The sequence below is a fragment of the Nicotiana tabacum genome, chromosome 23 (assembly GCF_000715075.1).
Source record: "Nicotiana tabacum cultivar K326 chromosome 23, ASM71507v2, whole genome shotgun sequence".
Taxonomy (NCBI): Eukaryota; Viridiplantae; Streptophyta; class Magnoliopsida; order Solanales; family Solanaceae; genus Nicotiana; species Nicotiana tabacum.
Genome location: NC_134102.1, coordinates 116,512,572 through 116,539,025, shown reverse-complemented (window position 1 = coordinate 116,539,025; position 26,454 = coordinate 116,512,572). Strand labels below are relative to the sequence as shown.

General features: G+C 37.3%; 1 protein-coding gene across 2 annotated transcripts; it reads right to left on the bottom strand.

Annotated features, from left to right (window-relative positions):
* Positions 1 to 1,732: 1,732 nt before the first annotated feature.
* On the bottom strand, positions 1,733 to 23,066 carry LOC107787423 (uncharacterized). 2 transcript variants are annotated; one of them, XM_075245318.1, is made up of 23 exons: positions 22,763 to 23,066; positions 20,858 to 22,016; positions 17,078 to 17,193; positions 15,974 to 16,182; positions 15,642 to 15,761; positions 15,294 to 15,422; positions 15,074 to 15,199; positions 14,675 to 14,730; positions 14,481 to 14,580; positions 13,248 to 13,365; positions 12,877 to 13,086; positions 11,352 to 11,676; positions 9,433 to 9,526; positions 8,599 to 8,707; positions 8,204 to 8,472; positions 7,969 to 8,093; positions 7,473 to 7,707; positions 6,751 to 6,939; positions 6,374 to 6,657; positions 5,670 to 5,877; positions 5,356 to 5,595; positions 2,568 to 2,653; positions 1,733 to 2,232 (listed from the first exon to the last, which is right to left on the bottom strand). In XM_075245318.1, the coding sequence occupies exons 2-23, from the start codon at positions 21,703 to 21,705 to the stop codon at positions 2,073 to 2,075; spliced, it is 4,356 nt and encodes a 1,451-aa protein (XP_075101419.1). In that variant the 5' UTR covers positions 21,706 to 22,016; positions 22,763 to 23,066; the 3' UTR covers positions 1,733 to 2,072. The 2 variants fall into 2 exon arrangements, with proteins under 2 accessions (XP_075101419.1, XP_075101420.1); XM_075245319.1 differs by lacking the exon at positions 22,763 to 23,066 and adding an exon at positions 22,368 to 22,495.
* Positions 23,067 to 26,454: the final 3,388 nt, after the last annotated feature.

Genomic DNA, 26,454 nt, shown 5'->3' with positions numbered 1-26,454 from the left:
GGTTTCGATCCTGGGACCTGTGGGTTATGGGCCCACCACGCTTCCGCTGCGCCACTCTGATTTTGTTGTTAGTCAACTGCTACGAATATAATATGTTATATGTTTCTGGTAAATGTTTTTAAATGACCGAATAGTTTTTGAGACTGACCTAACTAGGCTGTTCAAACTCCAAAGAGAACTCCTCTAGCTTAAAAAATAAATGGACGTTCCTTTATTTTGACACGGTTTTGTGTTTAATTTAGATTTACCGATACTGTTTGACGATTTAGTGTCTTAAAAATAAATAATGAATGGACCTATTATTTTTGTGAAAATTGTTTTCTCTTTGCACTTTTCATATTGCTCCTATTTAATCATTTTTATTGTAAAAATTGCACGGGGCTCCTTATTTGGTCGCCCCCATTTAACCTATACCCATATTTTTAAAATTATTTAATCTATACCCTAATTTTAACAACTTCAGACGCCTCCTCTTCTTCCTCCTGACCTATGCGCTCCTCTTCTTGTCTATCAAAATAACTTTTCAACCACTACTTTAATATATTCACTAATAAAATGTGAAGCCAAATTAACAACTTAACCTGCATTTGATCAAATACTATTATAAAATAACAAAACATAGTATTATTATTGTTCTCTATTTGAATTCAGAAACCCTGTCAACAGAAGGTAAAACGTGGGCTTCTGCAAATTTTACAATCCTTTGTTTTGCAAGCTCGAGATACAAATCCAAATGCATCGAGAGCGCAACAGATATTCTAAGTTCATCTTGTTATGTGTTTATCTCATACTGAATATACAGAAGTTCCAAACCTAGTATAAAGAACATGAAGAATTCCCCATGAGGTAAAGCTCGATGTGATGCCAAACCAGCTCTTAGTTACACTGAAAAGTTAATTTGTCCTGAAGTTTGCACTACAAATTGAAGAACTTCAGACTAATTTGTCTGAAGTTTGCACTATGAAGTGAGGGGAAACTGAAGTTTGCCCTTGCACTATGAACTGAAGTTCCTGAAGCTTGCACTACAAATTGAAGAACTTCAGAAGTTTGTACTATGAAGTGAGGGGAAACTGAAATTTTCCCTTGCACTATGAACTGAAGTTCTTGAAGCTTGCACTACAAATTGAAGAACTTCAGACTAATTTGTCTGAAGTTTGCACTATGAAGTGAGGGGAAGCTGAAGTTTTCCTTTACACTATGAACTGAAGTTTGTGTGATTGACTTTGCAAGTCAGGCCAAACTTCAGGCAAAAATATATGAAGTTTTGCTTTGATAAGGCTACACTTAAGGCAAAAAATTCTGAAGTTCAAATTTCAGACATAAAATTTTGCTACTTCAGGTCCGTATGCCTGAAGTTACCCGAAAAGTGAGTACGCTTGCAATTTTTTTTGCAAAGCAAGTATAGGTTAAAATGTGACCCAAAAACTGAGTATAGATGCAAATGCCCCAATTGAATTACTGAGCTATGCAAAATGGCCATTATCCTGTTCTATCCACATACGATATCAAACAAGAAAATTAAGAAACAAAGGTAAGTCAGTGCGTTCAATCTAATCTCACCAAATCTAAAATATGGTAATGCCTTGTAAGAAATATTTTCACTGTCAATGTACTGTGTACATAACTTAAATCTTATCCAAATAAAAGGAATCAGCACCCCCACCCCAAACTCCCCCCAAAAGGAGATATTTTAGAGATCTTTTATCAGATTTGCACCATTTTACAAGCAGAATTAAGGAGAACAAAATTGCATTGCGCTTCACTATTTTTAGGAGTAACATTAAGTTAAACAAAGAAATACTTGCTCCTAATCCATCTGTGCTATCTCAAAATTATCTGTAAATCACCTATACATTCTCCTCTACAAGGAGAAAAAACTCAATGAAAAAATCCACTTTCTAAATCTATCATCTTTGCTCTCTTCAAACACTAATTACATCAAAGAACACTGCACATGTATACCAATGCTTTTGTACTGATTTGGACATATATACAGGTCAAAATTCCAAGAAGTGCTATGCCAAAAATTTGCACAATTTCTCCATCCTATCCAAAGTAATATATTCTTCATGTCAAGAAGCAGCTTCATAGGCCCAAAATGTATCAGGATCCGGACTGAAGAGAGAAAAATCTTGAACTTCTAAATTTGCTATATGCCAATCAACAAATCGAGCTTGAACCGACTTAAATAGCAGCAGGATCGTAGGAAAAAGCCACCATTTGTCATCTTCCCTGACAATACAAAACGCTCAAACTTGTTAATACATTTGCTAACTAGTTTTAGAATGACGTTGTAGTTGATAAATATAGCTGAAAATGGTCTGTAAGTGAATATATTGATTTCAGCAGTGTTTTTCTGCCACTATTCCACCTCAGACACTGATGTTTAGCCATGTTATATGAAACAACTGCAGTTTCATTCTTATAAGCTCTCACTGGTTCTCGTTTGGGAACTACGATACAAATATCCCTCGCTTTAGATTCAACTTTTTTTTATCTCCCACGCATTGACTGGATGAGGTGAGGAGTGAGACAAGCGCTGGATATAGTAATATCAAAATTCTCACCTTTTCATACCCCACATGCTTGCCTCATCAGGGGGCTTCAATGCAGAAATTCCATAGTGGATGAAACCACATATAAAAGCAACAGCCTGCAGTAAGTCAAAAGAGATTCTGTCAAACAAGTAAAATAAGTTCCAGATCTAATCACCGGGACTCCTGTGCGTCAGCATCTACAATCAGCCTATCATTTTGGTCTAAATCACGTGTACTCATCCTCAAAGTTCGAAATTACTTCATTCTTGATTCAACTACTTTTCTCATTCTAGAATTGGACACCTTCATAAAGTTTCAACGAGAAGAAAAAAAATTGTTTTTTTACCCCTCTTACATGGAAACAGAAAACCATTGTTCTTTCACTTCATTTTTACATGTGCCTTCACAAGCCTTTTCAGTTCCTAGCTTATAATTTCCGGGGGGGGAGAATAAGGATGAAAAGCATGAAAAGCAGATATTGACTTCCGAAAGACATCTTGTTTGGCGCTCTTAACCTCTCTAAACTTTAAACTAGAATTCAAGGTCACCTTTTTCTAGCGGCGTATGCAGCATTTTGGATAACCAGTGTCGAAGTTTTAAAAACTGAACTAATGAAAATTTACTATAATAAGATCATCTTAATAAAACACATCAACTACATTAATGTAATTGGTTTCGAAGATACAAGAGAATCACAAGAAAAAAAATATAGCGAACAATTTTTCATATTATTATTATTAACTTTTTCTAAAATGCTCTTTACTAAGCCACATTTGTATGGTTTTATTTAATACATATTTTTCTGAATTTCGCTGAATAAACTTTGCTGAATAGTTGGGGCTTTGCTTAGTGTCAGTTTGAGGTTATAAAAGAAAAGATGGTGCATCTGTTAAGAATTGAACTTGGAACCATTAAGAGGGCAAGGATATCATGTGACCACTGGCTGTTTGGTCAGCAGCGTCACGCTAATATATTTTTATCCTTGTCTCTTTTTAATCATTAATTACATATAATTTAGTGGAAATTTCAAGCAACACGGTGTCGGATTACACACTTGCATGAATGTAAGTCCGCCCCTGCCTTTTTCTTGACGCTTAATGGAGGCAACTCCAGTGAATGTATCAAAATTAAGCTCTTCAGTCTATTTAAACGAGGAAATGCTATATATAGATAATTAACTCACATAACTATGAAGTTCCGATCTTGGTAATCCAAGAAACCATTTGAGTAGCAAATGACAGGAAAATTGACCATTCTTTTTCAGTCAATCATTCAATAAACAACATCTCAAACACAAACTAGTTGGAATCAGCTATGTGAATTCTATCCATTCCACTCTATTCTGGTCTATTTTAACCAACAACAACAACAACAACCCAGTGAAATCCCACAAGTGGGGTCTGGGGAGGGTAGTGTGTACGCAGACCTTACGCCAAGACGCCAAGGGGAGCCTTGGCGTAACTGGTAAAGTTACTGCCATGTGACCAGGAGGTCACGGGTTCGAGCCGTGGAAACAACTTCTTGCAGAAATGCAGGGTAAGACTGCGTACAATAGACCCTTGTAGTCTGGCCCTTCCCCGGACCCCGTACATAGCGGGAGCTTAGTGCACCAGGCTGCCCTATTCTAGTCTATTTTAACCAATACTAAATAAGTCGTCTTCTAAGAAAAATAAGGTGTTAATTAAAACAAGAGGTTCTTAAATTACACTTAACCATAAACAGACATATAAGTCTATAAAAAAACTAAAAACACTCGTAATAAATACCGGACCTAGTGTACATGTAACGCACTGATCCTTAAAGCTAAGCTAGAGGCTTTTCGCAACAGCTCTCTTCGTGTGAGTTTACCTCATTTCGTTAGCACTTTCAGTTGTCGTAGTATTGCACCTAAGGACTAGTTTCCATTGGAGGCTACGAATAACATGATCAACTTATGTTTTTTTGTTAAGGGACACAATCGACTTATCTTTTTCGATAAGGGGCATGATCAACTTATCTCAAGTAACCTTATTTAGTTTTATCCTCTATGGGTGCTACTTGTACCCTCTTTTGGATTTGATTTTTTGGGGTTATTGTGTACAAGAAGCCCAATAGTGACACTTTGCTCCCTTACTAACTCGAACCTCCAACCACTAGGTAAAAAACCAAGCTAGTTCTTTGTCGCCCTTATATTGTCTTTGTGTTCATAATATAGTCAGTTTTCCCATTTAAATGTACTCACATATGACTGACAAAGTTTAATACCATGACAATTAGAATATCTATTCTTACATATCATAACCAAGGCACTCTCTCTCCACTTGTTCAGCATCTTCCGTCTCCTTGATATAAATAACATAGAAAGTTACTTGGTCAGCCATCTATTCTGACCTATCCGAAGTACGTACTTCTAAAACTTGACAACAAGATTTTCCAACACATACATTTCATGACATCCGTAACTTAAAAAGGTCTAATCTACAAGTATAGTTGAGGTTTCTCTTTGTCAGGATGTAAGAGGATTTGTAGATTTTTCTCTGTGACTGATGAACAATCAATAAAAATAGCATCTACATCTCTTTTTTGATCTCACTATGTGTTGTCAAAACTTAATGGGACTCATCTTTAATAAGTTTAACTTAGTTCAAGTCTAGGTCCAGAAGTTTTTGCCCACCCAAAGTTGATTGTCGCCAGAAGTTCTAGAACAGTTCTATTGTAGAATGACATCATCATGTCACCAGATAGTATCATTATATGACATCTCAGTTAAATGAAGTCAATCCATGCAAAATTTGATAATGAAGCATGCAATGTGTAATGCATCCATAGAGAAACTTACAACATTAGACAATGAGGTAGCATTCCATAGTGCGTATACTCGAGCAAGACTAGCTCTCTTTGGACCTTTGCTGAACAAGGCATTCAAACCGGCTGGAAAAGGCGAAAGCAAAGATAGAGGAAGGACAAGCAGTACAGCTAGAAAAGTCCCAAGAGATACCCAGTAGAATAAAACTAAAGTAAGAAGGGTAACAAATAGATCTGCCAATAGTAAGATAGTGATCAGCAGCTGTACAGTGTCCTGAAACACGTAATAAGATGCAAGGTTAGATTAATGATTAAATCAAATTCTCAAATTTTATAACTTCACAGTACCTGACGACCAACTGGGCGGGTATTGTGCAATAGCAAAGAAAATGGGAAGAGATAATCCCTTCTAACATCCAGGGATTTCACAGTAGTATCATTAATGAGACCACCATTCATTCCACCAGTAATCTTTTTGCGGGATAATGCATGACTTGCACATTGCTGGCTTTCTAGAGGTTGCCTAAGACTCCTCCTTACTATTGTTGCAACGTTCCTGTAAGACATACAATCAAGGATATTATAACAGAAGTCAGTCTTTCATTTCAATGCTTTTGAAATTTGTTAGTATGATAGCGGAAGAAGCCTAGCATCTCTAACCAGAAATTCCTTGCCAAATGCACAATGCATAAATCAGAGCGTACACACAGAAGCATCTTTTTTATAAAATAAAACAAATTATAGACAAGCTCGGCGCTTTACTACTCAGATCCATCTCCTTTCAAGAGTCAGCTATCCAAATTCTTTCAGCATCATCTAATTCATCTTTCACACCCAAGAACAAAGTTTGCAAGGCTTTCCAAGTGGTAGCATATGGTCTAAGTTAAGACAGCACTTACATGAAACTTCAAGGTGGGAACATATAAATCCAAAAGATTTAGAACAATTTAGGAAGTTTCAGAAAGAGCGTTGCAAAGATTTAAGTAGAGAGGAAGCTTCTACAGTAATCAACAGGAAAAAAAGAGCAATATTCAGGGTCTCATCAAGACTACCTAGAGAAGTCATCACAGCTTTCTGAGACTTCAGATTGTGGGAGATCATAGAGAGAATGATCACCAGCCAGCACCAAAATACCCAATTGGTAGTACCCGCTAGCGGTTGCTTGGAACCACCCAAGCTCGATCTTAACACCATGAAACTCAAGCTGGGGGTTTCCATGACTTCTAACCCAATTCAAGACAGGTAGGAGCGCAGAGCGGATTGACCCATGCCTCACAGTTCTCAGCTGGGCATTCAAACCAGCTACCAGCCGATTCCAAACAGTTGAAGGTACATGCTGGAAACAAATAAGATCTTTTGTCTTAACAATCAAGAAACCAGATTGTGGCAACTGCTAATACAAAATCAACGCACAAGAATGTCAACAGACCTGAGCAAGGAGATTTGTCAATAACGTGTCGCTGTGAAGATTATATGGTGACATGTAACTTCCATCACCACCGAAGATAATGCACATGGGAAATCTCTTCTGTATACTTGCTACTATGTCTAAACGTTTCTCATCACCACCGAGGAAGAAATCAATATAAGCAACCATCAAGTCAGGTGTTGCTCCAACCTGTAACACACTCATTAAATCATGCAACATAATTTGCAGCTAAAATGCAAATCCTGTCCACCAAATTGGGAGGACTGAGGTTTCCATGACATAGCACATCTACAAGTATTATATCAACAGATCTTAATTTCATGCTAAGTTCTTTGAAAAATTAAAACTTGATTATCTGAATTAGATGCTCCAAGAAGTCCTACAACCTACTTCCTGTAAAGTATTAACATGATGGAGGTTTAAAGCCACAAACAAATGGATGCTTCAAATCTACCATATCCATTATGCTCTCCCCACCCCGTCCCGTTCCTTATCTTTTTTAAAAAAAATTTAGAGGGCTTGGGGGACTTAACCTCTAACTAAGAAAAGTTCGCATTTTGTCCAAAGCACAAGATGCAATAAGAATCTGACACTTCGCACAGAGACATGAGAAGCACGAGAAAACATTCTTAAAGAGAATGCAAAGAAAACCAAAATCCACCACATCAAACTTGAGATAATCACAATAAAGGCTACTACAGAAATAGAGTTAATAGACAAACCTTCATTCCTTTGTATAAAGCACGTGAACGGCAGGACCGTAAACAAGAATGATCATATTCTGACTTAACATACTCCTGAAGGCGATGAATTTTGCTTCTCCTCCGCCATTGTTTCCAAGACCATGCGCAAGGATATGCAAGGACAGAAAGTATGCTATGCACTGAACCCTCCCACCAATCATATGCAGCAACTGAATTGATCTCATCTATGAATCTGTTAAAAGCATCTTCATACCTGCAATTTCATGTCAATAAAGAAATGCTGAAGTTAGTGACGGGGAGCTATTGAGTATTCCCTAACTGATATGGCTCGCTAATAAGTCAAACACTCTCAGAACTTCATAATAAAGTTCATCTTACGAGAGAGATATGTATCTGTTCAAGTGATATACCAAGTATGTTGAGTGATCATTGATTGATACCTATAATGGGAATATGGCCTAATAGGAGTTTCATGTTTACTATTATTCAGAATCAAGTACATATTAATTCTTACACAATCTCAATAATGGCATCAGGGGGTGAGTAAGGAAGATGCCAGGGTCCACGGAAGGTATTGGGGCCCATAAAATACATCCTGTGGACATGACTCTGAGTTTCGTCTGTTCTAGCACCTCGGACCTTGAAATTAAAAAAAAATTTAGAAGATGAAGAACATTACCAAGCGAACATACAGCTTTTGAGATTTTGACAAAAGATAAAAGAACATACAAATGCTCCGAGTTTTGTACCTCGGACAAGGATAGGAGATGAGGGAAATGGTGATGACTGTGATGGTCCATTGAATTTGAAGTGTTATAAGAACTCCCTGATCCTACTAGTTTGATTCGCAAAGTACTTAATAAAAGAGCCAGCAGCACAACGATGCACGACAGCAACAGTGAAAAAGGCCATGGGCCTCCAAATGTGTATATGAGCTCCTCCAAAGGTGTATAGCAGTTTGGCATCCTATACTTATCAGTGATACATTTATAGGGGCAAGGTGATTCAGTTACTCCTCCTGCAGCAGCAGTTGAGCCCGTTAATTGACTTCAATACAGCATACTCTCAAAAGATTTGAGAAAGCAAGCAACATCACATAGAGTAATCATTCAAAAAAAGAAACTGAAGAAGACAGCACCATTACCTCGCCTATGAATGAAATAAGCACGTCTAGGAAGGAGCTCCATGGAACAGGGAATACACAGGGAAGGGTCTGATCCTTCAGCATTTTTGTATGTTCCAGTAGGGCATTCCTGATTAAATTTAATGGGGATGATAGATATAATCACAATTGACCAGATGGAAAATATCTAATTTTCATAGGGGATACTAATGGAATAATAGCAACAATATTATGACAACAGATTGCTACTGAGAACTGTAAGATAAAGCTGAATAATTTTGATAACACTTCACAGTTGCACTTGGTCCAATCTACACTTTACGAGCTGCAGGATTCCAACTTCTTTAAGGCACTAACATGTCCAGAGAGAACCATTTTGTAGATTAGGGGCCTTCATCAACTGAACTTAAGAGAGAAGATCGACGAAGGCTTTGGATTTTAAAGGAAAGGTCGAAAAGGACTATAAGCCAAGTCATAAATTCACGGTCAATCGCTTCAAAATCATGAGTAATGCCAAAACATTCTTCACTGGCCAAACAAGATCTCTATCCTAAGGAGAAATATAATAGGGTAAGGCACAATTCTTGGCGGGAATTTCGCCCGCATCCGATCGCCAATTTTTGTTCACCCCGGATGATCGTGTTGGGTGAATTGTAACCGTATGATCGTGTCGGGTGAGCAACAGCCGCTTCCTCACAGTATTTACTTATGGGCTAACAGGTTACACTTGGTTCATCTACCGATCAATTAATTTCTTAAGAGTAAAACTTGTAAGTAAGCAACAGATAGGGTAAAAGGTAGTGATTAAAAAATATAGGGTAAAGCAATAACAAAACAGTGTAGTATGAAAATTACCGTACAGAATGTACCGTACAAGCCCTTAGGACACTTCCTTCCAGTTACTGTGCCTTTCTCTCCACGAAGACCACCACCATCACCGGTACCTCCACTGTAATAAATTGAGAAATACACCAGTTTAATGCCAAAAGACTATTTACTGAAGCAAAATCTGCAAACTTATCATACGCAACTTTTCAAATCATAACATCACTTTTCTTTTGATCGGTTGATCATAACATTATATAAAAACCAGTTAAAATTGGAGGACGCTGTAGCAGGAAAGAGCATTTGGCTGATCAGGACAGCCAGAAAAACCTATCACCAGGTACTATCAACTTCTTCCACCTTTAGAAAAATGAGTAGTCAGGTATACTGTAAAAAGGAGTTGCATTACTCCCTCTGTCCCACTTTATGTGGCACAGTTAATATTTGGAGAATCGAAGGAATTTTCTTTGACCGCAATTTTTTCATTTACCTTTTGAATGATTTGGATTATTAATTATTGTGACTCATAGTACTTTTACGTAGTTTCTAAATATATAAATTTTACTTCAAAAACTTGAAGATTCTATGTCCAACTTCACACCGAAAACTAGATAGTTTGACCCTCGTACTCTGAATCGTGTCACATAAAGTGGGAGAGGGAGCAATATTCAAGACACATCTCTTTTCTTGGCCGGTTTAAGACTCACGTCTCTTATATTCATTAAGATAGCTTTTTTGACAAAATCATGCTACTTATTGAAGAACATTACAATTTTTATAGGTTAAAAATATATATTTTTAATACTGCACCAAGATGATTCCACAAAATTACAAGTCAAGAAACCAAGCACGTTATATATCTGAAGTACAACCTTGCAAAGAGATCAACTTATCGACAAACTCATGAATATTGACAATGCATGTCAAATGCATTTATCTTAATGACAATATTTGGATGGCTACATTTTAATCCAACTAAGGGGAGGGGAAGGCTGAATTAAGAGAGTACATATCTGGTCTAATTCTGTAAAATATGATAAAACGATTTACGTTTTAATTCTCAATGTGAAGTACTGATGATATACTACCTGTAAGTAAATTGATATTTCCTCATTCCAATTATTTTATTTTATTTTGAAAGGATTGAAAAGGATGACTTGGAGGGGTACACCAACCCCTCAAATTTTACTTTGCTCCTCTTTTGCAGTTTTATGACTTACCAATAAAGGGAATAACACATAATCCTCCACATTTAATCCCACCCCTCTGACACTCCTCTTTTCACCCTACCAAACATAGAGCTCTACCAACTATCAGGCAAATGTGTATGAGCAGAAACTTGGCCAATAAATAGGAAACTCTTGGTTGGATGTTAAAGCAATTTACTTGACGGTGGGACTATTGCAAGCGACATCTGCTGATTTTCATTTTTACAGATGGTTCAGGCAGCTTTAATAGAGGCCTCGGGAAAATATGAGCATCTCACATTTGTCATTTGAAAGTATTCGAAGATGGGAACTAAATAAGGATGAAGCCTGTGAAAAGGATCTACGGAAATTATTGGTTGCAGGGCGAGAATCTTAATGAAATTTATGAAACTCAGTTCCTGCAAGAGGAAGACTAGTAAAAGTTGCAAGATCAAAGAATAGTTGTTCTATAGGATATGAAAGGATATGTCAGTTCCTTTTCTTCACGTACCTCTGATGGGACAAGGAACCAGGAATATTTAACAAAAGCACAACTAAAACGAAGTGTCTCAAGGAGAAAAAGGAAATTTTTGAAATTTTTTTAAAATGAATTTCTAATCAAACCTCTAGATACTGCATGCATACTCAAAAGAAAAAGGAAAAGCTAAGGAAAGGGAACATCCGGCAAATAATTCACGTGAAGACTAAAGAACTTAAGAAATACGAACTGTAAATTGCACAAGTACCACGAACACAACCTACCTATGGTCAATGGTTCCATTTACAGTTGCAAGAGGGACATACTCCTCACCCATGTTTATCTTAGACCAATGAAAATGAACTCTGCCACCACCACCACCACCTCCACCCAGTGGGCCACCACAGCCTCCAACAACTGATAAAGCTGAGTTGTCCATAAGGGCAAGAGCTTGAAGAAAAAGTAGAATTGTTCCTCCAGAACCACCACCAACTCCACCAGCAAGTGTACCATTACTGTTTCTGCTTGGGGTACAACAACTTTGACCATCAGCCTTCATAGTTCCGTAAACATCAAGTCTGAAAAGAGGCCACTGGCTGGATCCCAACACTGGCAAAGACGAAAATAATACTCAAAAAATAAGCTTGTGAATAACAGACCATACACATCTCAGTCATTTCTGAGAACTTTATACACATTTGTGCATTATTACTTTTTTATTAGTCTCCATTAACAAACTATTAAAAAAGAAAACATACACTAGGCAACATTATATAAGTGAGTTGCAGGGATTACTAGAGAAAATGGTGCTAAACCCTGTGATTCCCCCTAGTATCAACCAGCCTAGGCAAGAACGTGATTAGGTAGTAACCTGAACTGCTAATTACTCTTAGAATGGAGGATTAACCGTCCATTCTTACCCTTTCTTTTCTATCTAATCTATTGTTGGGACAATAAGTCTACATGCTTTTTTTATGCAACTAAAACAGATAGAGAGGAGATGTGAGAGTCTGCAGACAACAAATCGAGCAAATGTTTGTTGTATTTGAACTTGAAATACAAAATTAGAAAGCAATTAGAAGTTGAAATGCATTATTGGGAACCCATTCTTCGAAAACAGTCCAAGAAGGATTCATGCTGGAATCTGACTACATTGTCTCACTGTTAAGAGCCCCAAATTCAGAGTATGACACTGGGATGACTTCTATAGAATCACCATCTTAGACATCGCATAATCAGCCAAGGCAGACACCAACCACACCACATAACGAGTATGGAAACCCATATACATTAAAAAAGAACTTGAAAGTCCCATAACACTAGTATGCGAAGAACTTACTTTCTTGATTTAACATAGAAAAGACAAGTGGAGGAGTACTTAATACTCATTAATCTGCAAAGGATAATGTGGGATTTGCGGAGTAAAACTATTTTTTAACTATACATTAATTTCTCATTGCATTCTATTTTAGTCGTCAATCTCACCCAGATATTTGACGCATTCCACCACATTGGGTTCTTCAAATAGATTACTGATAAGTGACAACTAATTACTAACCTACTCTCCACCCGCACCACTTATAACCCAAAAACAATTAAGCAGGAATTCTGGAGTCCACTATCTAAGCATCACAATTCAATTTCGCTGCACATGACCTAGCAGATAAACAGTAAACTAGTGGTTCAGAAACCAAGATGTGAACAAAAAAGGAATTTGTTAATTTGATGAAAATAAATGTAGAAGAATGTGCTGATATACCAGCGTCCATAAAGCATAAGATAAGCTTAGTAATAAGTAAAATATGTTACCAATTATCCCCCCTCCAATAACAGGTCCATAGGACTGGCCTGGACCTTCACTCCCACTGCCCAACTCGCAGGGAAGATCAGCACTGCCGTATCTTTGACCACCTTCACTCAGCCTCCCATTGAAAAATCCCGAACCACCTCTTCCTCCATGTCCAGCACCACCACCTGCTCCATTTGAGTAGTTTCCCATGCCAACACCTTTACTGCAACCTGAAAGTGAACCATAAGATGAGACATTTTAGAATCCTCTATCCTGCTCTCGAGGGCTCAGCACAGGAGCAGAGTCAAAATAATCAGAAGCGCCCAAGAAAAAAGAAAGCCGAAAAATGAAAAATCACTGGCAAATGCCAATAATGCTTGAACGTCATGACCTAATTCAGAGGCAGTTATGGCACCATCATTGTCCACAATGACAGTTCTGGCTCTGTGAACATGAATAATGCTACCCCTGATGATGCCTGTGACAAGAATGTCCTCCACTCGACAAATCTGCCATTAGCAGACAAGGAAATGAAAAATTAGCCCCAAGCAAGACAAGGAAATGACTAATATTCATTTCCTAGGGACAGGAAAAAATCAAGGAGTGTGAAAGCATCACTGATATTCATTTAACCCATTTTCTATAATCCTAAATATTAATATATTAAGACAAGGAAATGAACAATCAATCTCAAGAAATGTGCATCTTTTTTGGGGGCCTAAGAAATCGAAGAGGGCAAAAGCATAACAGAATTCAGCTGGCTATTTCTATGAGCCTAAACAGGGCATCTATCCCAATTGACCATTGTTAGCTTTATCAAGCAGAGTAACAGATGAAAACTGTGTGATATACCAGAACGACAAAAATATTAAATATATATGTATGTAACCGGTAAAGTTGCTGCCATGTGACCAGGAGGTCACGGGTTCGAGCCGCGGAAACAGCCTCTTGCAGAAATGCAGGGTAAGGCTGCGTAAGATAGACCCTTGTGGTCCGGCCCTTCCCCGGACCCCGCGCATAGCGGGAGCTTAGTGCACCGGGTGCCCTTTTTTTTTGTGTATATGAGTTGAGTTAAATGAAGGGAAAGAGAATTCATATGGCCGACCCCAACTTGTACGGGACTGAGTTGGTGTTGTTGTATATGTGTGTATGTGTCTCTGTGTGTGTGTGTGTGTGTGTGTGTGTATATATAGTGCTGTCCAGCTTGTGCACACCTCGGTAGTACTAAATAGCTCTAACCACCAAAGCTTACGCAGATGGAAAGAAATTACCTAGCTATTTTTTGTCTCTTCTGGAATTTGAAGGTCCCCGAGGTTATTACCCACTTCATTGCCACACCCTTGGGTGGGAAAAAAATATGAAATATTGACATAATCCAAAAAGAAATATATTTTAAAGAAGTAAAGGAAGTGTGAATCCTCTCGATAATTTTGTTTCGTTTCATAGCTCTACCTTGAATCCTCTCGATAATTTTGTTCTGTTTCATAGCTCAATCATGCAAGAAAAGGGGGAATCTCGAATTAATAAAAAGATGCATTTTTAGATACATTTTTAATGTATAATCATACATCTAAGCCACACGCATTATTGGCAGTAGACAAAGTACAAGATAAGTTTCTCTTACTTGTAGCGAAAAGGATAGCGTGTAATTGACATGACAATCATCAGGTGGAGTAATCAAATCCATTGGACAGTTCGTGCTGTCGCACAGAGATTCAGTCACCCTATTTGGAGTCAAGGAGGTTAAAATGCCATAAATGAAACAACAAAAATAAATTGCACACAAAACAATACAGCAGAGCAAGTAAGACATCATACTTGCTTCTACTTCTGTTGTCATCCAAGGGGGCTTGAAGTAGAGATCCTGGGCCAACCTAACAGTTACATGATAATAAAAGAATTACCCAGAAGTATAACAATCAAAATTAAAATAAAAATAGAAAGCCTTCAGAGCTTGAGGGGAAACAACAGTACTGAGAAGGCAATTAAATCCAAGGAAAATGTTGGAGAAAACAAGCACTTGCTCTCTCATACTAAAGTCCAATTGGAACAAGAAATTGCAAAAATTCCACCACGATGGTATGTTTTGTCAAGCTCCAAGTCTTATAAAAAAATGCCGTTTTACCCATGTTATTTATGTTTTATGAAGATTCTCCTTTCTCATCTTTTACTCCCTCTTGATTTTGGCACAAGATGTTTCAAATATCAACATCTTACCGTAATATTATAGAATAGTGACAAGGAAAGCCTCTGGCCTATGATTGCATCACCATCACCAGTCAACCTTAGTAGTCCCTGACCATATAAAGCCAAATTTGCATTTGAACTGATAACAGACTTTCCCTGCAAAAGAGGTATGTACGGAAGCGTTTATGTTAATTTACCAGGAATCTAACTATGTCAGTATCAATGTATCAGGTAGACTTCTAATGATTACCTTCAGAACAACAAGATTCCTGACTTCAAGGACAGATGTAGTAACAACTGTGCTTCCTCCACCATCTACTTGGATTTCAGATTGCAACATGAGTAACATCTTCACAGATACTCTAAGTGCACCATAAACCTTCAATACAGTTTTGTTGGATTTGAAGCAGGGAGAGGAGGACAGTTAATACAGCTTGTGTATCTCAATAAGATTTATTTAGAAAAGAAATAGAATATTATCAATTAAATAGGAGGGGTCACAAAACTCGTCCAACAACTTGCTAGCCAGTGACTACCGAGAGAAAAGGGAAACTAAGAAATTTTAGAGAGCATATAAGATCCTCTCATGAAGCTTTACCTTTATTATTGAATCACTCATTAGAAGTTCCTCTGCTACAAGCTCAAACTCAGAGACTGGATAATTAGACAACCCAAAGATGATGCTGCTTCCATAAAGTAGACTAATTTGGCCCCTCACCTTTTTAAAGAAATTATGAACAGAATTAACACTTTGTTCACCAAAAGAAAAACAATCATTTGCTTGAAAATTAGAATACTTGTAACTAGTGATATAACAAGAATGATGTGACTCTGGGAAGTCATCGGATATGAAGAATCATGAAAATCCGAGTCCACTTTTCACCATCACACACAAATAATAGATAATCTTGGGAAGAACAAGATACAGACCTGAACTCGTGACCAAAGTAGAGGGACTAAAACTTTAGCATTGTTCTCGACGTAAACATTTGTCCAGAGAGGGGAAGTAGAAAAATCCAGCAGAGGAGTTTCTGTTTCTGTTGTTATATTGTCATTGTCCACCCGTAAACTCAGTACATATGCATCATAGAAAGTACCTGCGGCCCCGGCATTCTGAGGACAACCAACACTCCAGCCACCTGCCAAACGACCAAATATAGATTATTTAGCTTAAAGAGACATCACAAAAGTGGACAAAAGGCATTAAACACTAGGACAAGGGTAACTTTACTGTCAGTGGGAATAATATCCATTTTTCTCCATTAAACTTAAAAATTCCCTCACACCCACTCAACAGGTTCAAGATCATATTAACATAGGGGGTGAGAGATTTCGTCCATTCAGCATTGCCAATGTAGGTTGTGGACTGAGACTCGTATAAAAGTATGGCGGGAACTGCAATGGACCTTTGAAATATGGAAAAACAGTTTTTTTGTTTCTCACTTCCATTGGGCGTCGCAGCAGGACCCATGATAATTTTCTGAACAGTTTAGGTACTTCTGGAATTCCCACAGTTCTTCTCAAGCTACCCACAAATTAATAGGTCAGAGGGTCTATAGGTTGTCAAGGTATTCCGCGGAACTTAAGTTCCATTAAGTTCAACAACAACACAGTATAATCCCACTAGTGGGGTCTGGGGAGGGTAGTGTGTACGCAGACCTTACCCCTACCCTGGGGTAGAGAGGCTGTTTCCAATAGACCCTCGGCTGTAACCCTCCAAGAACTCCCCATCTTGCTCTTGGGGTGACTCGAACTCACAACCTCTTGGTTGGAAGTGGAGGGTGCTCACCACTAGAGCAACCCTCTCTTGGTTAGAAGACACTGAACCCTAATTTATAAACCTTTTCCCTTTCTTGACCCACTTTTTGTTTGGAAAGCCTGAATCCTATTCTTGTGAGTAGGAGAAAGCAACATAAGATTGCAAAGCGTGCATCAGATAGAGAACCCATTTATCCACAAAAGATTGAAAAGCTTAGCAGTTAAAATATTGCAGATTAGTAGAATGTGCCAAAAACAAGTATGATCAACACAAACCATGCACGGTAACTTTTACATCTTCTTGTCTGCTGTAACAGTTCAATGAGATTCTTCCACCCCCGCCTCCACCCCATCCGCTCCCACCAGCTGCACTTATTTCTCCAAATCCTTTCCTGTCCAGGTATCCAGTATTAAAGTTAGATACAGGGCAAGTACCGTTACTAGCTATTCAAATTGTACAATAGAATGAAAACAAGCAGCACTTTAAGACTGAAATCAAGCCAAGTTTACAGCTATATAGGTCAATATTTAGGTTCTTACAGACTCCAATTAAAAAACAAAGTGACAATTGGGAACAACTAATCATAGTCTAAGCAAGAAAAACAGGGGGAAAACGACAGATGCTAAAGTAACAAACTAACAATGCCGAAAATTGAGTACACACGAATCTCTGATGCAATTATTAGCTATCAGTACTTTATGCATCATAAGGAGAAGATATGAAATAAATGAAAAGGCTGAATGGGAGATGAGAAAGGTTATGCGATGATTAAAATAACTTGCAAATTGACTGTGCAAAATCAGATGTAAGATGGGGTTAACTAGAAAAGTTTTACTAGATACCATCATCTTGGTGAAAAGAGAAAAGAGAAGTACCCTTTTAATATGACAGTGAATCTGTGAAAGAACATTGTTACATACGTCTATCTAAGTTAGTTACATACCTAATTAAATTAAATAATGCGTATATCTAACAGCTTAGACTTTTACGTCCCCAAATTTCCACATTTTAATATGACAGTAGAGCAAGCACAATTCTTGTTTTCAAGCCTCACTTCCACTGCACATCAAGATATTCTCATGTACACGAGAGGGAGAATGTTGATGTCTCAATTTGGTAAATAAATGTGGCCAATATAAAATAAATTAAGGGGTCGTTTGGTTCAGTTATGAGATATCCCATGGGATTACCCATCCCAACTCATGTATGGGATAGCTAATACCACCACCACCACCACGGAGGAGGAGGAGGAGAAGGAGTATCACCAAACAGATAACCAATACCACCATTTTGGTATAAAATTTATACCAGTATTAGCTAATACCCACAACCAAACATGTGATAACTATAAACCCAAATTTTATACCAGGATTAATATTCTTATCCCGGTAACCAACGACCCCTAAGATTCTTAATTTCTTGATGAGGGGATTCAGAGATTCAATACTTTAACCAGCAGACAACCTTAATGAACAGCTGATCACTGTAACCAGATAAAAAATTCAAGAAAGAACAAACATCCCAGAACATAAGTAAGGAAACTTGCAATATGAATACAATATTATGAGGAGTTCAGGGGGTTCTAATACTGGCTGTGCATTTGCATGAAAATTGCTTTGGAATGAAGAGAAATTCACAGAGATTTCTGTTTTGGATGGAATAGCACTGCATGGATCCTGCCTTACACAGGATAGTTTGAGGAAAAACAGATTCAGTAAAGGTGATACATGAGCGAAAAGGATATGGAAGACACCAATAATTTTGATCTTACATTGTGCAACAGCTAAGGAAGTGTAGGACTTTTGTTCCTGAATTTATTTAGATGAAGTGCCAATGTCAAAGAGACTCAGGCCTGATTTTATAAGTTGGCATGGAAGGAAGACAATAAGTCCATTAAGAAGACATAATAACCATTTATGGCTTTATCTTGTGGACTTGTTGACGAAGAGGAACCAAAGATGGTTTCAAGGAGTTCTTATTCCTGCCCGAAACTTAAAGTGTTTTAAAGTCATTTAGAGTATTTAGTTTTTGCTAGTTCCCTTCATTTATACCAAAGGGATGTCAGTATGCCGCCTAACTTAGTAATGGGATATACACACTGATTGTCGTACCCATAAGCATCTATGCGGTGCCATATTTAATAAAATTGCTTACCTTATCATAGTTTATGCTATAAAGCATTTGCACCAACTCATGTATCCTCCATTTTCTAAAAGTCATATTGTTCATATTACTTCAAACAATTAAGGAGAACACTGTGTTGGAAACTGAAATAGCTTTTTCTCGGCCCTGCAAAGCAAGACTAGCTGTAAGTCTGACCGTTTCCAACGACAGAATTAATAGACACTACAGAAATTGCTAAGCCTGAGAGAGAAAATATTCAGACTGATGCTTCAGCTTCCAATGTTACTCCGAAACTACATACTGCTTCACGTAGCTTGGGCACCCAATGACAAAGTGAATACATGATTGACCTCCAGCAACAGAAGGTTTTTTTCCTGATTCTCACGTCTTACAATCTAAGTCCTGATAGATGACTTCATCCTCATGTTCTGCAGAAGAAGAATTTTGGTCTTTAAGGAAGGAGAATTTGCCAACACGCACTCGATTTCAGTTTTGGGAAGTGGTTTCATTAAAACCTGCATCTGAATCTTTTTCTTGCTAAGATGAGCTCAAGCTTCAAAATTGACTTTTTTATCATAGCACACTCTGATTGTGGCGCCGAATAGAAGCACATTCAATGGACCAAAGACGAGGTACCCTTCAACTTTTTAGACCAACAGCTATTGCACCTTTAACACAACCAATTTTCTTTTTTTGAATAATACTCTTAACTAACTTTAATGTCTTGACCAACCCTATCACTCAACCATTTATCTTCCTATCTTCAGGGAATAGGTGAGATACTTCAGCCACAACCCTGAACCAGATACTAACTTCTTATGGACTCGAACAGATTCTGTTATTTTTTGTTTGAAGCAGCTATACTAACTACCAAAACCTCAAGGAATTATTCACAACTGAAAGTTGTTTACTGCCCAATAGATGCTTTTATTATTTTTCCTCATCAATCATTATATACTCAAGCATACATTGGAAGGTTAAGTACATTTTTTCTTTATAACATGATTTCATTTTTCAAGCGATAGGGTTCAAGTATGTCCGAAGAATCTTCCACTTTCTGTGCACAAGGAGAGTGATCACCACTGGATTCTGAGTCAATAGAGTTGTCAATCTATGTTGCTCAGATCCTTCAAAAATGTCTCCCCACCCCCGGGGGGAGGAGAGGGGTCTCGGATCCTCCTAATGTTATTCATTTTTGGAGGATCAGCCACGGGTGCGGCAGCATTCTTGGAGGATCTGAGCCACATAGTTGCGAATGGAGCCACTCGATTTGATATGTTGTATTAAAGAACCGGTTATACCTTATAATTAGCTTGTTTTAGTCGTACTCATTGTAGATTATGATCCTTCATTGGAGGGACTTTAAGTTCAAGAGAACTTATTACATGGTACCATAGCAAGGTTCATGTTCCAACTGTCCAGCCCTAGGCATACGGAGTGTGTTAAAGTGTTCTAAGTTGGTTGAACGAATACGCGACAACTGATATGGACTTGCACCATCATCACCTCATTAGCTAGTTTTTTCGGTTGTGTTAGGTCCAAGGTGTATTTTCGTAACAGCACCTAGGCTACGGTATAGAGCATAGTAGAGCAGATCCAGTAGAAAGATGAGAAGCTTAATGCACAAGCATTTAATGTCTGCAAAAATTGTGAGTTAGCAGACATACAATGCACAAGCAGCTAAAAACAATAACCTTAAGAACAAATATATTGCCATCACATTTTAAAAATTAAGAAGAGAGATGGTAACTATTAATGCATACTTTTCTGTAATTTGCAGCCTCAAATTCAATATCCAGACTATATGGTTATGCATAGGCTTTGAATGTTCGAATGCTTGAGAAAAGTTATAGAAGTAAGTTTTAGACGCAGTACTAAGGAAACAAACAAGTGCCGATTTATACTGCAAGTCCAAGCAGAAAGTTACTCACAGCTTTTGAGCATGAATAGAAATGCTTCCACCGGAACCCCCACCACCATTTGATCCTCCATCTCCCCCGTCTGCGTGTATGGATCCATTTATATAAAGGAGATCTTTCATATCAAGATAAACACGTCCTCCCCCACTTCCTCCAAACTTGTGTTCACGAGAGGTGCCACCACCCTTGCTTCCATAAGACCATGGCTTTGACAGAGAAGACCAAGCGTAAACGTCACCACCCCAATTATTTGTCTTGTTAGTTTTAAGGCAGGATGCACCTCGTCCACCATGCCCTCCACCAGCGCCATCATACCCAACTGGCGTCCCACTAGTCTGAGAAGGTGGTGCTCCTCCCAATGAAGTAGTATTTATAGAAGAATTGTGTCCCAACGTCAGACTAAGAGCAGAAAAAATAACAGAACCAGCTACCACAGTTGCATCTTGCCCAACTTTAACATTGCCAGACAAATTGAAACTTATAATGCAGCCTTCTATCGGACAGTAAATAGAAACCTGAGGAAGTATCTCCAAGTTCCCAGTACCTAACACATACAAGTCAGAATTTATGTACAGGTTTGAATTCAGCAAGCAAGTGGTATCAAATGATCCAACTCCTTCAAGGTCCTCACAAGAGACTGAATTGTTAGTCAAAACTTGAGTTCTTGATTCTTGATAATAGGAGGTGATATTGATTTCGGACAAATGAATCAGAGGTGATCCAGAATAATGATCTATTCGCTTCTCACGTGCAACAGGCTCACCTCTATACTCCCCTAAACCAACGGAAAGCACAATTATGAAGAGCTGACAAGATAAAATGCACCAGTTGAGAAAGCATTTCTTTAGCATTGGACGCATCACCGCCCAAGGCAAAATAGACTTATAATCTCAAAGCATGAGATTGGACTCAGAACAGTTGTGTTGGTAAAGCGAGAAATGCAGACAATACACAAGCTCACTCGTCTCTATCAGTTTTTATCTCATCCAATTTGCTTCCTTTCAGCACAAAAGAGAGTTTCAGCTCACGAGCACAGTAAAGTCAATGCCAACAATGTAAATACACTATCTCCACAAATGCTGTTTATCTGTTCAATTCTCTCTTTTGGCCCAAAACAGGAGTAATCTTTAGTACCTCCGCCCTGAGAAAAAGTACAGAAGCCCCTGATGTCCTGCATTTCCAAATCACAACGTGTTGCAATTACTCTTGACCAAAGGGAGAATAATCAGAAAGTCTACAATTACAAACTGAAAGTAACTAAACTAACTGACATTTCATACTTCGAGGGTAAACCAAATTGCACAATAATTATCGTGTACTCTGCTTTAAAGACTACCATTTGTATTGTGAAGTCGTGGTAATAATGATATTTGTTTCTAACATCAACATTTATCAATGATACTTGTTTCTCCTCAACCAGGAAAAAACTACTCAAACAATCAGCAGCAAAAAAGACGATAATTGACTATGCATCTTAGAACGCCAACAGCTAAACATCAATCCAAAACAAATTGAAAAGCACCTCTTGAAGATTCAGTCGGAAATCAACAGTAAAGCTGCTGCCTCTATATCTTATATATGCAAGATTCAATAAATAGTGCTGACGATCAAAGTGAAAATTCAATTCTTTCTGCAATGTACACACAGAATCCTCACACACTACACTACATAGTCCCACATCTACTGACAACATTCATACAATCATTTTCAATACAGAATCAAAGAAAACCCACCTGCAGATCACTATTTAAATACTATAAACCCAATTTAAACCCTCAATTCACTAAGATACACTCAAAAAACAAATTGATCACAAAAAAAAAGGAGGTGAAACATCAACTGTATACAACACATTTATATATACTAATGACTAAACAAGTTCAAAAAGGATTAAGAAAAAGGAAGGTTAAGACTAACCAAAGAAGGGAAAATTCAGGAGAAATTTCCACAATTGAAATGATGCAACTATTTTTGGACAATCTGTGAATGAAAAAAATATCAGTAAAGTAAAGCAAAAGTAGTGTATAAGTAGCTTTCACTGGCGTTTTTCAATTCCAATTATTTTTTGGTTTGAAAGTTTAGCTTTTAGCTGTGAAGGTGGTAATGGTGGATGATGGTGGAGTTGATGTTGATGGCTGCTTGTTTTGTTTGTTTGGGAGCAGTGAAAGTGAAGTGAAGAGTCCCAAAGAGAGAGAAAGAGAGTCACTGTGTGTGTATGTGTGAGAGAGAGAGAGAGTGAGTTTTGAGTGTGAGCTGGACTCCCGTTGAGATCCACTCTCACCGTTACGAATTTCACCTTTCCTTTTGCCTTAAACTCCGGAAATGCCATTTCTTTGCTACCTTAACAGCTAAGCACTAGCCCCAGTTTGCCATTTTCACTCTACAGTTTCTTTTTAAAAAGAATTACATAGCGGATTGAAAGAAGAAAAAAAATGAGGGTAGTGAAAATCAAACTAACACTTATTATAATTAAATCTCGACTTATAGTTTGTTTGACCAAGTTTTTTGGGGTTAAAAGTATTTTTTTAAAAGTTAAGAAAAAATATAATTTTTGAGAAGCAGAAAAAAATAGTTTCTTCCCAAAAATATATTTTTTTTAAAAGCATGGTCAAACATTAATTACTGCTCAAAAGTATTTTTTAAATTAATTAGTCAAACAAAATTTTTTTATCACCAAGAGTATTTGTCTAAAAAGCACTTTTTAAAATAAGCATTTTAGAAATTTGGCCAAACAAGCTATTTAACTAATTAATTTATTAGGTTTGTGTTAAAAAAATACATCATTTAATCCATAAAACTAAAATTTAAATATAATAGTTAGAAAGCTATATGACAACAAATTTAACTATACTTTCATGGCATAAAACCTAAATTCTCTTTTATGGTTAAATCAGTTTATAGCATATGGTCAATTATGACTATAATTCTATTAGCGGATTGTGGAAAAATCCTTATAAAGAGATATTCCTGCATTTGAGAGATTCTATTTAGCTATTTTTGCTTTTTAGGTTATTGGGTATCTATGAAATTAGTGTTGCAAAGATTTTTAATGGTACTAGCGCGCTTCGCGCGTGTACCCTATATCATAAGTATACAATTTTAAAACAATTAGGTAACTATATTAAATAATTTATTTGAGTTATTGAAAAAAATTAGCAAAAAAGGATCTAAGGTCCTAAAAAATATAAATATTGATCCAATTTAGCTAGTTCAATAAATAAAGAAATTCTTTCTCACATATACATTATTGTTATTATTAAGACATATGCGGATACCTTATAAAAATTATTGTTATTTTTATTACCTAATATAGAAAACAAATATTAACAAGTTAAAACTCTAACATAATGAATCTTGCTCTATGTTTTTATTTTTTTCACCGTCAATGTTCTTATGTAGAAATAAATTTATGTACCTTAAAAGTTTTATCAATTTAAAAAATAATTTTACTTATATGATATGTTGAAAAAGAATTAAATTGAATTATTTTGCTAATTATTTCTGTCTTTCTAGTTTATGTGAATCTTTTCGCTTTTCAAGAGTTAATTTGACTAATCTTTGAAGTTAAATTAGATTATATTAAATGGATATTTTAAAGTTAAATTTATATATTCAAAAATTATATGAGAAATACTATAAGTTGTAATTCTTCTTGTGTCAATATGATAAAAAATATTTTAAATTTTGGTCAGTGTTTATATAGTTTAAATCTCGAAAAATTAAAAGGTTTACATAAATTGAATTGAGGGAGTAATTAATTCAAAGACTTAATTATTTGTTCTTAATATTTAAAAAATAATAATTTTATATTCTCCGAATTGGAAATTTGTACTTTTATAATTATATAAAAAATATGGATAATTTTTTAACTCCTTCCTACTCGGATAATATTTTTCTCTTTTATTTTGTTGTATAATATTTGAAATCTACATTCACTAATTTAAAAAATACTTAATTAAGTATAAACCTCTCATTTTTAATAGACTTATACAGAAGCTTTCCCTTAGAATTTTAAGTACCCTGTAAGAAGAATAAACATTAAAAATTTCATTGAAGCTATCGCAAGCAAATGTAATGGAAAAGAAAGTATTGTATATGGTCGAAATAGATTTCGGTATTCATACGTTCGATCGAGTTCGAGTGTTAAAAAGTCGGAGTAAAATTTTGGGAGTGAGCTCAGAAGTCAGTACTAACGAGTCTCGAGTTCGAAGGTCGCTCGAGGAGTAGGCTCGATAACCTTATCGAGCTCGTGACCGAATCGATCCACAAGGCACTGCTTCGAGGTCGGAAATGCGCGATGCCCATCCCGAAGGTCGAACTCGAGCCTAGAACGGAGGGCCCGACCCAGTATCGAACTCACAGAGAAGAGCTGTTGCAGCCGCACCAAGAGAGAGAATCTTGGCGGGAATCGAGGAAGAGACAAATCATCATGCATCTTTCACTATATGCTTTATTTTATTATTTTTTGTAATGACCCTCTACTATAAAAGGGGAATCCTTGTAAGCTATGAAAGGAAGAAAAAAAAAATACGGGATAGATTGGAACGAAAAGATCTTTTCTCCTATACAAAGATATCTCCTTGTGCTCATTTTACTGGATCTTATTCATTCTTTCTGTTCATCATTGTCATTCTCATAATCAACATACTCGTGTCGTTATCTTCATATCAAAAGTTATTACGTATCTTTAAAACCATATATAAATTTAACATTATTCGATTTTTCGGGTAAACAGTTTAGCGCCCACCATGGGGCTAAGGATAACAGTGATCGTTTGATATAAATCTATAGTACATGCCAGCTTACAACTTCAAATTAGCAATGGCTTTACCTATCAACCACGAAGCCGGCCTTCAAGATGAAACCAACAACTTGGCACCTGGGGCCGGAAGGCCACTTAACGATGGCACTGAGGCTCGAATCGAAGTACCCGAAATTCAAGCCGAAGTACCATTGGATGTCAATTCATAAATAGCTTTGGAGGCGAATCAGCGTTCCGAACCGGAAAGAAGCATTTAGGGCGGTACTCGATCCGTAGCCCGAGATACCCATAACGCGGGAAAAATCGGGGTCAGCTTACGTATGATCTTCGAGATGCTACAAGCCCAACAAGTAGCGATAGCTCAGTTACAGAGCCAAACTCGCGTACAAAGCAGGCCGGATTCCAATCCACTTCGAGAAATCACCCCCGGAACGGAGCCCGCCATAGTGAAATCAAACGAGCAAGAATCGTGGACCACTCCCGGAATTACTAAATTGCTTGAGGACTCAAAAAATGAGCCGAATCCAACGACAAGAGAGTGAAAACATACAATGCCAGGGTCGATCAAATCCCGAGGGCTCCACCAATGATAAAAGGGCTTGATTCGAAAAAATTCATACAAAAGCCTTTTCCCTCGAGTGCGACACCAAAACCAATCCCCAAAACATTCCGTATGCCCGAAATTCCAAAATATAACGATACGACCGATCCTAACGAATATGTCACCTCTTACACATGTGCCATCAAAGGTAACGATTTGGAGGACGATGAGATCGAATCCGTGTTGTTGAAAAAGTTTGGGGAGACCTTCTCGAAGGGAGCGATGATCTGGTATCACAATTTACCA